Source organism: Oreochromis aureus, linkage group 20, assembly GCF_013358895.1.
Source record: "Oreochromis aureus strain Israel breed Guangdong linkage group 20, ZZ_aureus, whole genome shotgun sequence".
NCBI classification, from domain to species: domain Eukaryota; kingdom Metazoa; phylum Chordata; class Actinopteri; order Cichliformes; family Cichlidae; genus Oreochromis; species Oreochromis aureus.
Window position 1 is genome coordinate 9038046 of NC_052961.1, and position 15509 is coordinate 9053554.

A 15509-nucleotide genomic window follows, 5' to 3' on the forward strand; every position below is an offset into this window, starting at 1 on the left:
CCAAATAACACAAATGTAATTTTTCTCTCCATCTTCGGAACTTTACAATTAAAAATAGTCAAATACAAATGGTACATCTTTTCCTGTAGGCCATGTGGCAAAAGAAGCTACAAGATTTACAGCATTGATAAAGTGAATTGAGGTCAACAGAAAGAGAAAATAATTGGAATCTCGGTCTCATTTGTCTTCTTTCTCTACTGTTGGATAGAGCCAGGGTGTTTTAAGGCAGTAACACTCCAACCCCTCTGGCTGAATATATTACCATGATCTACTGTGTGGATACAGCCCACTCAATCATTCAAAGGTCTCTGGCCAGGGTAGTGGTAAGAGAGAGAGTGAGAGCAAGCGAAGATACGACTGGCTGACTGTAGAGATGGAAAAAATACGAAGGCTTCACAGAGTCAAAGGTCATCTGAAGGCTAACATTTGATAGCTAGTTACTGGTTATTCTGCTGTTCCTATACTTGGTTACTCCTACACTATGTCTATTTTCCTGCCTGCCCGCTGTTCCAACCAACTGCTAATACTGGCATTAAGTCTAACTTCAGCTCTAATCAATCTATCCAAAATCTGTGTGGCTGTTAGCTAGTGGAGCCAGAAACCAATTTATCCCATAAGCACTGTTTCATATGGTGAAAGGTTTTTGTTTTGTTTGAAGCTAGTTACAAAAGTACACAGAAGAAATGTCACCACGGAAGCATTGTTAGCCTTTGAGACTTTGGACATTTATAATGCCATAAATATCGATCAATAATCAGCTCATGATGCTAATACTGTTAAAATCATATATAGCATTATATGATACATAATTTCTATATATATACAAAATAATTCTAAAAACGTGAATCTAATTATGCAGTGATCTGCAGCCTCCTCTTGCAATCAGGCAAAGCAATCAGTACACCCATGCTGAACACCTTTTATGTTCAGTAGTAACCGTAAATGTACCTGATATGCCAAGCCCGACACTCAGTCCAGGCATCTAAAGTGTGGGACAGGGAAATATTCTAGAGCTGCAAAATAACCCTTTTAGCTTTAATCAAGATCATGATAAATGTTTCACTTGTGAATCCAGTGACAGATACAGAGCATTTCACAAAGAAAATTGTCTTTTTTCCTCTTTCCTGGTTTCTTTGTGAATCTGTGCAGGTGACACAAGGGAGGGAGAGAAGAGAAGCAATTTAGTGGAAGACAGGTGATCATTTGAAGGCTGGCTGACAGACAGCAGCTCTTATTGCTATAGGCTTCTGTGCTGTTTGCCTTCCTCCCGTGACAAAAAGGGAAAGGGGTAGAAGGGGCTGGGAGGGTGGGATGAAGGATAGGTAATTGTAACCTTAGCATTTAATAGAAATTCATTCTCTGTGGCTGTGGGGGCAGTCAAGACGGTGACACAGTCGTCTTTTGCGAGGCACTAGGTGGGGAGTTGGATGAGACGAGGCAGGGTGGAGATGAACAACTCGCTTTCAAAGATTTGGAAACTGACATATCAGACACTACGGCACCCACACACAAGTCAAATTCCATTTCACCAGATTTTCTCTGTCTCACTCATCAAGTGTTTTTCTCTCCTCTAAATATAAAAACAGAAGATGTGTCTTTTACTTCACATAAGGTCTGCATGTCAGTATCTCGCACGAGGATCCTGGAGCTCAGAAACCTCGGAACAGAATGATGGTTTTCATTCCAGAAATGTTCATTAAGCAAGAGAGACACTTAAGGCCAATTTTAGACTGCTAATTTAGAGACAGTAAGTTGGAAATGCAATGAGAGTAAATCTATAGAGAATTGTGTATGTGAAGGATAGCTTTGAGGACGGTTTTGTGCATCCCTGCATCAATGTGAAATTCTATTTTATGATGTTTTTAAACATTGTATATATTGAAAAATTAAGGTGTGAGACTGAAGTATTTCCAAACTAGTGTGTTTTTTTCTATGTATCAAAATAAGGAATAGTGTGTATTTGTCAAGTCTTCTGATGTTGTCTTGCAAAGAAGAACTCACGCCATACATCCTGGCAATTATCCACAGTTAGATGTTAGTTTTTGAGAATCTTAGGCCATGTTGCTTTAGCACAGAGTGAGTACAGATTGTGTTTTCATTGGCGGCATCAGGAAATGTCTCGAGATCAAAAAATCTCGTGCGGTGAAGCAAGCGAATGCTAACCACTGAGCTACCATGCTGCCACGGGATGATGCCAATCTAGAGGCAGGATACATGATGCCCACTCACTCACTGTGAATTCTCAAAAATTGACTGCTCTATTTTTACACCAGAATTAGCCATTACATGGACCTAATTACCCCAAATGATTTCAGCATTTGTGTTCTTACTTACATCCCTGCTCGGTAATGTGCAGTGTGGTTCAGGGCCATAGTGCATGTGTGAAAATTGATTTTACAAAAGACGCACAGAAACTAAACAGATACACAATACTGGGCTCACTACTCTCTGTTCCTCAAACTCCCCTTTATCGTATTCATCTGCCCTCCCCACCTTATAGCAGACCACAGAGAGGAAATCCCATCCTCTTAATTAAACAAGGACCCCCAGGACAGAGGCTCAAATGCAATTTGTAACGATTTCCTTCAGACAAGTCTTTGATTATACAAGGGGTCTTTATGCTGACCAAAGACTTCTGACTGCAGTTAATCTTCCATTGAAGGCCATTAGGAGCCTTCTTGCCCCCAATGATGCACACCTCTAACATTTTCCCCACTGAACCTTTTATAGTCTTGGTCAACTTCTACTGTCCTCCAGCTGCCTCTTTATCTTTTCTCAAACGAGTGAAAATGGTATTCGGGAGTCAGGAGAGCAGTGTAAATAAAACACCCAGTAGGTGGGAGGTGAGATGGTCAAAAAAAATTTAAGTAAACTCTATATTAAATAGTGCATGTGGATCACTCTCACCACCAGCTGTAATATTTATATGCTCTGGGGTCAAGAAGACAGGGTTAAAACATAAATCAGAGAGCTAGAGGGCCTGTTAAGGACTGTTTTACCTGAAGTAAATGTCACTTAGCTGCTTATATAGCATGGCAGGCTGGAAGTAGTACAGTAGAAGATTTCTACTACACATATAGCAGAGACTCTGTGGTTGAAAACAGATTAGAAGTGAGTGATTCTTACATTGACAGACTCTCGGCCGGCATATTTCACTCTGATCCGGGGCTCTTGAACCACATCCAGATTAGTTCCCGTCACCATCAGGGGGGTGTGACCGCTGAATAAATGGAAAGAGTTAGACAAAATTTATTACAGGAGTTTTTATAATCATGTTTGTTAGACCCCACTTTCATTTTGTGCAGTTTTTTTTTAATTTAATGCTAAAAAAAAAAAAAAAAAAAAAAAAAAAAAAAAAGACTAAGAAAGGGAATATCTGAGAAAAAGACCCAAAGCGCTCCATTGTAAACTTTCTAACTCTGATCTGTTTCTTCAAAGTGTTCCCCATCACTTGGGGAACAAAAAGCTTCATATCGAAACCCATTTTAAGGTTAATTTGGGACAAAACAGCCCATGGAAGATGGTGATTAGAGATGCATTTTTATGTTTTTACTACTGACAATCAAGTAGTGCAAAAAATAAATAAAAAATAGACAGCTCAAATATATTAAGATGCATAAACAGAGGAGGTGGAAAATTGCTGAATTCCCAGCCCTCCTGTAGCTGGTTGGATTTGTTAAAGATGGTTTTTTGTTGTACTTGTCAATGTGGTTTGCTGAACAAAGGTTTAGGGTAAAGTTCACTGTACCAGTAGTGAGTTACTGTGGACAGACCATGTGACCGTGTCGTCCATAGATTATACACTCAGCAACTACATAAAATATCTGCTCTGTGCTCGCTTTTCTTTCTGTCTTTCTATACAATTTGAGCTCCAATTTTTGAGACATTGAAAGTCAGTTCACACTGTGTAATTTAAAATGGAATTAGATGGATATTTAATTTATTTTCTCTTCCAAAATACAAAAAAAGCAAAACAGATATGTGGTTCCTTTCAGTTTCTCTCTTCGTTTTTCCTCCTATTCCCTTTGTGTCGTCACGATTTTGCTGCAGTGTACCATACTCTCCATCTCTAAGCTCACGCCATCTGTTGTGGACTCACACCTCTGATAGCACATTGTTCTGTTATGCCATTGTTTCATCTTCATCCCTCTCCTCCTTTTAATTAGTAGTCTTCTATGTCTGTGTATCTATCTGCCAAAGACGTTCAACACATGGATCGACACTGCATTCAATAGAAGAATCTCAGTCTCAAAAGTGCCCATCCTCTCCAATCAGTGAGCTTCGGTTCTTCTATCAATTCCAGACTAATTGGAGAAGAACCCAACAGTAATTGAAAGTGCAATATTGACTCGTCTGTTTATTGTTGCTGGCTTGGACTGATTGGCTCTAAAGCTTTGGATGGGGAAATTCTTGTCTACGTGTCAAAAGCTCAAGGCTGGTAGCTGAGGACATGAATAAAACTCTCATACATACAATCTGAGGAGTGTGCATACCTTGCAATGCTCCAGTCTGGTTCAATGCGCTGCACAGTAGGGTCCTCTGTGTACTCAAAGGTGAGGCTCTCCCTGATTTGGGCGCGATCCACACTGACGCTGATCTGAACTGGGCCGACTCCAGACAGAGAAGGGGCAGAGTAGCACACTATCTCGGTCTTTGTCCTTCTACAAAAAAAAGAATACCACTATTAAAATAGCGATTTAAATCTGTACCAAAACTAATGAATATGTGAAGATACAAACTTGACTTATATGAGCAACAAAACATACAATTTTTTCTGTGAGACCTGTTCTTTAATTATCCCACTCAAAACATGACAAACAGGTGCACTCAGTGCACATTAACATGCAGTCAGTACTTTCAGCTCTCATACATCCTTCTACAACACACTTTCTCCTCCCTGTACAAGACTTTGTGATCTACACGCAAACCCTCAGAATTTGTCCAAATTCATTAGTAGAGGAGTGCTTGTAGCAGAACAGCCCATCATCCTCCTCTTTCTCCCATGACAGGAATACAGTGGAGAAGCTGTAATTAGCCCCATATCTCATTAAAGTTTACTTGACTCCTGAACCTTACAACATTACAGTCAGAATACTGTGGCAGGGCTTAAAATAGGTGCCTCCAGGAGTGGAAATCAGAAAGAGGGCATGTATGAGTTACTAAAAGACGGCAGGAGGGATGGGTGTAGAGAAATGGAAGCAACTTGTGAGACTGAGAATTAAAAATTTTGAGGGATGGGGGAGAAGAGATAAACTAATTAGGAATGGGAGAATGAAGAGAATGAGAAGGATGGGGGTAGATTAAAAAAAAGAAGATATTATTACAAGGTTTGATGCAGTAGGTCATCAAAACCTTATTAGAATTTACACAATTTTCAACAAAGGTATAAAGATGTTCCCCTTGGGGGGGTATTCGCAGTATAATATCAAAGGAAACAAAACCCAAAACAGAAGAATAAAGACATAAAAATGCTGCTTATTTAATGTGAATAAATCACTATCTTGACAACACAAGCTGTTTTATTTATTTATTTATTTTTAAAATTTGCTAATAGCATGCCATATATCCAACATTTTCTGACAGTTATGCTGGAGGGCAAAAACTTAGCTAAACTAATTCAAGCCATTTTTATACTTTGAGAAACTGCTATTTGTGCTATGTATGAAAATTCATGGCATTTATAGTGACTGGATTAGTTTAATTCCACAATATCAACATAAACATTTAGTGTTTCCACCATGATGTGCATTTCAAATTTCCTCATACTGCAGACTCTGCAGCAGCACATATGCAGGACAATTATGTTGAAGATTAAGATCTCACCCAAAGAACTCGCATGTCTGGTTTCCAAACTTGACGTTGACACTGCTGCCGGCACCGAGGTTTTCTCCCATTATAGTTACTTTAGTGCCCCCAGACTCTGGACCTCTTCTAGGGGACAGGCCTGTGACAGTTGGAGTCTAAAAACCAAAACAAACAACCACAGATGCAGAAAGACTGTCAGAGTCATTTAAAATGAGGGAAAGGAACAGGAAGAAATGACACGAGAGCAGCAGACGGATTAAAAGATGGATATGTTTTACAGTAAGCAGGGGAGCATCTCTGTTGTAACACTCAGTGTTACCACTAATTTCCAGCAAATGACAGTTATTCACATTGTCAGGGTGATTACAGTGAACTGCAGTACAATAAAGTCTTAGTCCTCTTAGAGATTCCACTACTGCGTGCCCTGCATTGCTGGGTTATATCTGAGTGAAGCTTTTTTAAAGACAATCTGAAAATAACGAATGCTTTCAGCGGCATGCAGCCAGGATGCTGTCACAGACAGATGGAGTAATATTCAAGTAGACAGCAGCACACATACACAAGAACACGCGCACACACATAAAAGCATCCGTGTGCACACACCTGTATCTGAACAAACATAAAACAACCATTTTAAAAGCGACTAAATGCACACTGTCATTTACAATGTCCCTTTGTCTACAAGGTCACGTAGGGAATATGTCTTGTCTGAAGAATGCTCCTGTGATGATGCAGTCTTTTTTAGGCGCAATGCAATAGAAGGGAATTGTAAGCGTTGCCAATTCTAAGCTCTGTGAAGTAATCTCAGAGGAATTCCGCTGCTTCCCAGAGTAGCAGCCGTATCACTGGTGAGAAAAAGTGGCCAAGCGTGTGTTACAGAGCCAAGAGCATCATGCTGACAAAACTCAAAACTGACAGCGACGTGTGACATCCAGCATGCAGGATAGTGCAGGTACTCGGAAAACAACAGCAGTAATTACTGACTGCTGTTAATAGTTAAAAGAGTGCTAATTGTGAAGGTGTGAGAGAGTGCTAATGAGAAAGCAGATTAACTGTTAGGTGCAGGTCAGGTAGACAGCAGATATCTGAGAAAAGGAAATGTGTGTGTGTGAGGATGGCAAGTACACACAGACTGTACATAAAAGCTGGGAATAGCCAGTTTTGCTAACAACCATGTGGCCATTTTATTTCTCTAATATTACTGTTAGCTAACAATTGTTCAGGGTGTGATTTTTTTTAATAATTCATCTGTTTAAATTGATCTAAAATCTTCATATGGCTCTCAGTTACTCAGAACAGACATTGAAAAATCAGCTACTTCTAGTAGTTGAACTAATAGTTAATACATTTTAAAATAAAAAAATATATTGAACTGCATTAGTATATGAGACAATATTAACTTCATGGTATTTTCACTAATAAAGCAAATATCTACAAGTAAACAAATGAAGAGATCTTTCTTGTGGACCCCTTGAAAGCCCTGTCATATCAACTGAAGAATGCCATTCCTAAAATAACAAGCATGCATTGGGCTGCCTAATTACATTGCTGTTAAGCATAGCAATTCCAACATCAATGTTTCCCTCTAGCCCATAAAAATCATTCGTTAGAATAAATCAACTTAATAAATAAATCAAAAAAAAGCTAAAGTAGCCTATATATTTAGTTAGTTGTACATAGTATATGGCTAAAAAATAATCTGACTAGATCACAAGTGTTATTTCAGAATACAATACAAATGGAGTTTAATTACACTCATACCACAAAGGAGTAGAGTTGTGAGGAACGAGCCCGGAGCTCTGGTTTGCACTCTCCGACACAGAGCTGTACTGGACCCGGCATACTGTCTGCATGGGCCATATCCATCTCACATACGATCCTGCAAAAGACAGTTAAAGTTAGTTTCCAGTTAAAATGACTTCAGGAACAGAAGTATACTCCCATACTTGGAGCGGGGATTCGATTTTTAAAAAATAGTAACATCAAACTTAAAAATTGTCCTCATGATTTAATGCTTAAGCAAAGTTGTAGAAAAGAATAATCAAAGCACTTCGCTGCTTGATATTGATATATCTTCTGCTCTAATTACAATCTTTTTTGTAGTTTCATTCATTTCATTACGTGACACAGCCAGACATCGATGACAATCTTTAAATGAGACCATGGCTCCTCCTCTTTTGGCAGTCCAACCCGCTGCACCTGAATGTAGTAAATTTCCCACTAACAGCTAGGCCCCCCGACAGTCGTGGTGCTGTGCCAGTACAGCAAGACTAATGTAAATCATGCAGCAAGATCAATACCGTTCCATCATATCATGTGATCAGGTATCTCCCAGCACTGCAGGTGACTAGATCGAATGACATAATAAAATGAGAGCATCTATTGATCGCTGGTGCCAGGGAGTAATAAAGTACAAGAAGCAATCACAGCGTGGAAAGAGAGATGGAATATGTGGGGAAGCAGATGGCAGGGGCAGGTAGGAGTGGAGCTGATGAAGCAGAGCAGATGTATTGTTTCTCCAGCACTGATCATCTGAATTACAACAAATGACTTTGAGAGCTTTGTTGGATGAGCTATGTGGACGAGTGTAGCTAAAGGAGGATTTACTTGCTGACAAACCTAATATTATCCTCTTACTGCACCTCACAGAAACAGAGACTCACTTGCTTCCTACCTGAAAGCAAAACTGTACAGGCAAAGTTGCAGATTTATGATAGTAAGTTTTTGAAATTTCTCATTCATTTTCTCTGTGGATCTTTGCAATTAAGTCTCCTAAAAAAAAAACTAAAAAAACTTGCAGGTTAGTTTTAAAATTCATTCATACAAATAAGGATTCAGTTTGGAATCTACAAAAAAAAAATGCTGCAGAATAGTCTCAGCCCTTAAAAAAAGTACTTTTTGACAGCTGGAAAAAAGAAACAAACAAAAGTTCAGACTTTTTCTTCAAAGCAGGAGTGGCTTTCACACACACCTCTGAAGTAGTAACATAAAAGACACATAAATATGTATGTTTTTTTGTACAGTGCAGTCCATCATAGGGTGCCTGATGACTGAATTAAGACTCAAAACAAACACCAACAGTCAGCTAAGGACATGCGCATAATGAACCTAGAGGCAAAATACAATCCAAAGGTGCTGAATAAAAGTCCAGCTCAGTATATCATCTGGATGACTTCATCTCCTTCAAAGTTGGACTTAAAAGGTTATAGGTTAGTTTTTTAATTTTGCACAGTCAATCTTTTTTCTTTACCCGCCATATAAATGAATTCCCCAGCTTGTCCCCAATCGCATTAAAGTGCTGTCAGATCAGTGTGCTGCACACAAAGTGTCTCCTACAGCCAAGTGGATTTTAATTACAGCTGCTCAATGCAGGGCAAGGAACCACAGAAATACTCTATGCCATGTGAGCTGTTATAGCTTTACTACTTTATTACCGTATCACAGTAAACAGTAGTAGCAACTGTGCACATGTGACTGCGAGATATGCATTTGTAACACCATGCAGAAGTGAAACTATGCGACTTATAGCAATGGCATCACGCTTAGCTGTTCTCTTTCTGAGGGCACAAGTAGGTCAAAGAAAAAATTAGGGTTAAAGGCTCCTCTGAGAACCATGACAGTGATAGGCTGTATGCGTGCATGGGTGTTGGTGTGTGGGTTCATTCACATGTGGGTTTATGCCTGTCATCTTTTTTAGTGAATTGCTATACATTTTATTCTTAACACCATTTTCTTACTGGCTTAAAGTCAGCAGAGAGAGAATTTCACTTTAACTGAAAGAAAAGCCAATTATTTCTGAGTACCTGTCTCTCCTAAAGAAAACTATAAGTATTATAATAAAATTTCTAGGGAGCTGTGGTGGCTGAAGGGTCCAATAATAAAAGGTTACAATAGCAATGTTGTACTATTTTAATAGACTATTCCTCATATCCTATCGATTTTCCGTGGTACAATTATCCAACCTGTAATTGCTCCATAATGTTTATTTTTGTTCCTTCTGCATAAAATGCTTAAAAATCATAATAGAATAGTTTGGTTTTTTTTATAATGAAGTATTGCCTTTCCCTCAACAATGAAGCTCAATTCCCAAAGGCAACTCAACCTAACCCTAGTCTAAATATGTAAATATATATTTTTAGGGTAAACTAACACACTATCTATACATACATCTATCTTGGGAGGGCTCACACAACCTGAGATTAAACAACCATGAGGCACTTTAAGTCTTTAAGTCTACACACGTTTGTGTGTCTAGCCAAGGGGATGGTGGGCAAGTTGGGAAGCATGGGCCACGTTTCATTAGTTCAGGGTGAACGGGACAGACTTTACCATGATGTACACACAGCATGGGACAATTAAGGAGGTAAACACAAGTAAACACACACAGCTGTTATGGGATTGTTGCTGACTAGATGAGCTACACAGAGAGAACTGGGCTACTGTGCTGCAGGGGGGAAAAACAGCAATGTCAAGACCAGACTGTTTGGACCTGCTCCAGTCTTCATTAAAGCGGGAGATTGTGCAACACACATATATAGTTTAGAGCTTATTAGCTGTTACAGCACATAAATAATGTATCAAAACCCAAGGCTAGATGCATGCTATTATGAGAGTTAATAACGGATTTAATGCATCCCTATGCATTGTTCAATATTAATTAAATAAAAGAACATGAAATATATTATCATATAAATAGTTTTTTTAAGTTACTGAATAATTACTTAAAACTTCGGTCATTCTTACAAAATTATACAGACATTTTTTTTTTGCTATTTTTAGACACTTACAGGAACAGCAAATATAGTTCATTTAGAATATTTTGCTACTGTTAGCAAGTGAGAGGGCATATGGCCACACCATGTGCAGCAATTCCTATAAATAACTGCTATTACTGAAAAATGAAAATGACATACTGCACATATACACTTTCTGCAAATGAGATCTGCTTATAAACTGGGAGTGTAGGTTGAAAGAAACGTCATGTTTTCAGTTAACTTGAAGGAATAATTGTGTTTGTCTGTAATTAAATGCTGTGTAGTTATCCATCAATAATAAGTATTAGCAATAGTTTTGAAATGATCATTCCTGTTTGTATCACTTACTGTTCAGCAATGATGTAGCCATCCTCTACGGGGGTACACCTCACTCCTGCCACCTCTACATTGCCGACCATATCTGAGAAAGCCAGACCAAGGTTTGTGCCATGGATGGTCACCCGGGTGCCTCCCTCTGGGGGTCCAGCCACTGGTGTCACCTATAACGTTGGAGAGAAACTAGACATCAAAAGATGTTTTTGTCTTCAGGGATGTGGCGGGTTTATAGAAACACATAAATGTGTACAGGTTTCTGTATGTGCTCAAGGGCAAATATGATCTTTTGGTCCAGGTGGCTGTAAAAGCAATTAAGTGTACTCCCCAGTCCTACATCCACAAAATGTCAGAACATGCCATGAGTCACTGTGCCAAGAGCAACTTCTAATCACAACACCACCTAATGACACTTGTTTTGCAGCTCTTCTTGTTAAAATATGGCATTATACCCATCCACACACACTACATAATCACCAGTGAATACATTATTATTTTTCTTTTACAATTTCTTTCTCCTGCAAAAGCAAATCTAAAAAAAGGAACCTTGGGATAAAGAAGAAACGGTTTTTAACAGTCAGCAAAGCCACCTGCTCAGAATCTACCCTGCTTAACATGGATGTTAAATCTAACAAGGGGGGATACTAATGATTAGTGAAGACCACCTACTCATAAAATGCAATATGGCTGCCCAGCATGACCTTGGCACAGGGTGGCACAGTGCCTTCTGTGCTGCAGAGTCCTGTTGAGGCACCAACCTGGCCATCATACAGCCATTTAAACACGAGAGGACAAGATAAGGAGGAGGAGTAAAAACAAAATCGAGAACACAGAGTGAAATGGAAAAAAGGTTAAAAAAAGACCGAGAGAGTAGGCAATACTGCGCAGTCACCAAAGGAATACAAAAAACCAAGAGAGAGGAGGGCAGCAGGGAGGATAGACTGTCACTTTGCTGTGTGGGGCTGCTATGTAAACAATCAATACGCTATTACTGACCATGCAAGCAGAAGGGAAAAAACAAGAGTCAGTTGTACCCGCTCACTGAACTGCAAACCCCCACGTGATGGCAACCCTTTAAGACTTGCTGTACACCCTCACTCCCCACCCCCAACACCCACTAGGGCATTGCGGCTTCCCTGTGGGATGCTGGCATTGTAATCTAGATTCAGTGGACATTAATTGCTCTGGATGTAAAGTAAGTGTGTCACTGCAACGCCTGAGGGGCCTGAATACATGAATCTTTTAGCACTGCTTGGGCATGCAGGGTATAGAAGGGGGGAACATAATGGCTAAATATATCCATGTCAGGCGATGGCAGCAGCTATTCGAGTAGACTTAGTGATGGTTACATAAGCAATGTGAGGGCCTGTGAGAAAACAAGGGAAGGAAAAAAAGGAAAGGAAAAGCCCGAAGAGGAAGGGAACGGAAGAAAGAAGAGTGAAAATGGGGTAAAAAGCAGCGGGGGAAAAGTGGACGCCGTTTCAGTCCCATCAGACAAGACGGGTGACAGGTGAGGCAGGGACGGTGACAGGACAGCAGTGCTGTATCACAGACGGGCATGCTAAAAGCTTGGGAGTCCTCCTCCTTCTACTACTTAGAGGCTGAAATGGAACCCTTCCCATAGTGGACCAAGGACATGAAGACAGTCCAATTCACGCAGAAAACCCATTTCACTGAGTTCCGCACTGGCAGAGCCTTGATTCATCTGGATCATGGAAAAAACTATCACTTCAAAGATGCACCAGGCTGTGATGCATAAGAGAACTTCTGCTCTTTGTCTTTGTGTCTGCATTTCTAACGCATACAAAGGAACCAGATCTATAAAGAATCTTTTTTTTGGATACAAGACTGTGATTTGATTGCCAATCAGATCAGTTCTAATGGTCTTTATAGACAAATGGAACTAGTCCGCGTTATATAGTATCATCTGGTAGCATAGGTTTGTGTTTATATTTCACTGCAAAATTATCTTGTTTGCATCACTCTTTCTTCGTTTTCTTCCCATCCATCATCTTATCTCCCCAGGCTATGTGACACATCTTCCTCTTCCTCTAGTTTGCTTGTTTTGTTTTACCAAACTGTATTTCAGAAGGGGAAAAGGAAGCGTCGCTGGTCATGCACACACACGCCCTTCTGCCCCAGCTCCCCCTTTTCCCACCCAGTGCTGCCATGCCATGCTCCCTATGTAATCCTTTTAGCAGCAGTGCTGCTGCCCGCCTGGCATTGTCACACTGTCAATAGAGGGTAATTCCCAGCAAACAGGCAGTCAGCTTGCAAGCCACTCTCCCTGCTCCTACTCATGCAGTCTCCCTGGCACAATGTATCTCTCTCTGGCTAAGAGACCATGATTTCCCCACAAAAGAATAAATGAAAATAACACTAGAATGATTAAAGATAAAAAAGGGATGGCTTAATTACAAAAAAAGACATTCTGATGTACAAGAAATAAATTTCCAACAAAAAAATGCTGACGATTTTTGATAATTCTGGTTATTCTGACAAGTAACAAAAATTATGGCGACAGAGAAATGGGCTTCAATGTGAATAACCTGGGGCTGTCTGTCAGTGTGGTGCTGACATATTCAGCTGAAGTAATGGCGGGGAAAGATGTGCTGATGCAGCCAATGCTAAACTCAATACATGGAGCAGAGTGCAATACACCAACCGAGCTGCCTTCAGGCTATGCAAGCCAAGCATGTCACTGTAACTACGGCAGCTGACCGAGCCCAGTGGAATTCAGCAATAATAATATTTAATCACCTCATTTACTATTAAAATCTATAATATGAAAAAATCTACTGTAAGTTCATTATTATCTACTTTCAATAAAGCTTAAATATATAGGATAAGATCTTTTTATGCCCTTAAAAACACCACAGTGGGAGATTTCCGTTTTTCCCAAAGCTCTATGTTTGGCTTTTGAAATTAAACAACCTTTGATATCATTTAGAAGCTTGCAGATAATCTCTTTGTCTTGCCACTCAGACTAATTCTTAGCTCAGACTAATTCTAGCATGTCACATTTAATTGTGAGTAGCATTTAATGGGCTTGATAAAACCCCACTGATCGCTTGTTCCAGAACAAACTGCATCCTAAATACTTTATAGAGTCTTGAATGTCTTGTAATAGGCTAAGACATATTGGTTACAATGAAAATGAACTGTAAACAAGTACAAAACAAAAAAAGACAATGTGAAAAAAAATGACCTGTGCGTTTGAACGGGGAATTGTAACCTATCATCCGGTTTGCATGTGAATCTGTGGGGTGCTGAGAAATATTTTATTCTTCATCTAGCAGATTTAATAAAGGTCAGCATCCATACAGTACTGAAGCACTCTCGGGGTTACAGCAGTAAGCAGAGTTCAGTTGTAGTCTGATAACAGCTGACAGGCCTACTATCCCTGTGGAGTTCAAAATATCAACAAAAAGCATGCATTCACTTGCATGTTTGAGGAAGAGAGAGAAAAAAGGAATCCTATATATTTTTTTCTTTCCTAAGGCTATAGCTAGATGTTTATATTTACTGTCACTAGAGGCAGGGGAGCTTCTTTGCTATACTGTTAACTCATACAGAAGCCACGGCCAAAGCATATTGAGGAAACGCCTTTCATATGCCCATCTAACTCCCAGCTTCATTTGATGTTGTTCCCTCTGCTGTTAGCAGGGGCTTACATCTCTTCAATATTAATGGCCCGTGGTGGGAGGCACCATGGCACTTAATAGAAACATTAATTATTCAAAAGGCCTATCTTGTGGAAGGCACATCTACTAATGTGTTAGTATGTATACAAATCAGCTCTTGATGGGGGCTTTGGTGCATACAATCAAAACCAAATTTATTAATAAATTCAGCCCAACAGGGGGATGTCGGCTTCTTAAAGAAACTGTAATCACTGAGAGACGGGAGGGGGGCGGGGGGTGCTAGGACGAAGCACAAATGATGAGCGCCGGCTTCACTACCGATGATGAGTAGAAAATAGGTGTGTCGGTCTGAAGTACATGCTCACGCAGAGTTGATTTTGCCACCTACAGCCATAAACAGATCTGATTTTAGATTGGCCTCAGGAGCCCCCCACGCCCAAACTTCCCCCCCACTCCCCGGCTCCTTTGTTCTTCCCACCTTTCATGACTTTACATCTCCCCCTCCGTCTTTTGTTGTCTTACTTGAATCGTTTCACCTCACTCAAACTATTCATACATTCACAAGTTTATTTTTTTATTTTTTTTTCCACTTAAAAGGAAAGACTGACCATGTAGCTCTGCTTCTGTAATATATTGTCAATCACTGGTTTTTGATTGAAGTGCTATTTGAAGAATAATATAAAAATAATAATTATGCCAGTCATTTCCTCTGTGGGCTTTTCCCTTTGGCTTGCCATGTCATTTCAAAACCGGTTTGTTATATTCTGTAGTTTTCAGATTTGCTTTTGACATCATTGCTTAAACATTGGACAACTGATGGATGCAGTATAGATACAGTAATGCTAGGTTCTCAGTGTTTAAGCTTACTTTTGGTTACATGTTTTATTCATTGCTTCTTTTGTGCTCTTCACTATTGCAAGTCCCATTGGATGACTATGAGCATGTGTCAAAGTCTCAAACTCATCATAATGGA

General features: G+C 39.7%; 1 protein-coding gene across 1 annotated transcript in view; it reads right to left on the reverse strand.

Annotated features, from left to right (window-relative positions):
* plxna2 (plexin A2) overlaps window positions 1-15509 on the reverse strand; it is a 163536-nt gene that overhangs the window by 32442 nt on the left and 115585 nt on the right. Inside the window, exons 13-17 of the mRNA XM_039604756.1 lie at window positions 10908-11059; window positions 7567-7684; window positions 5824-5960; window positions 4494-4661; window positions 3127-3220 (exon numbers count right to left, since the gene is read on the reverse strand). Of these exons, the coding sequence (XP_039460690.1) occupies window positions 3127-3220; window positions 4494-4661; window positions 5824-5960; window positions 7567-7684; window positions 10908-11059 (669 nt within the window). The remainder of the gene's footprint in view (window positions 1-3126; window positions 3221-4493; window positions 4662-5823; window positions 5961-7566; window positions 7685-10907; window positions 11060-15509) is intronic.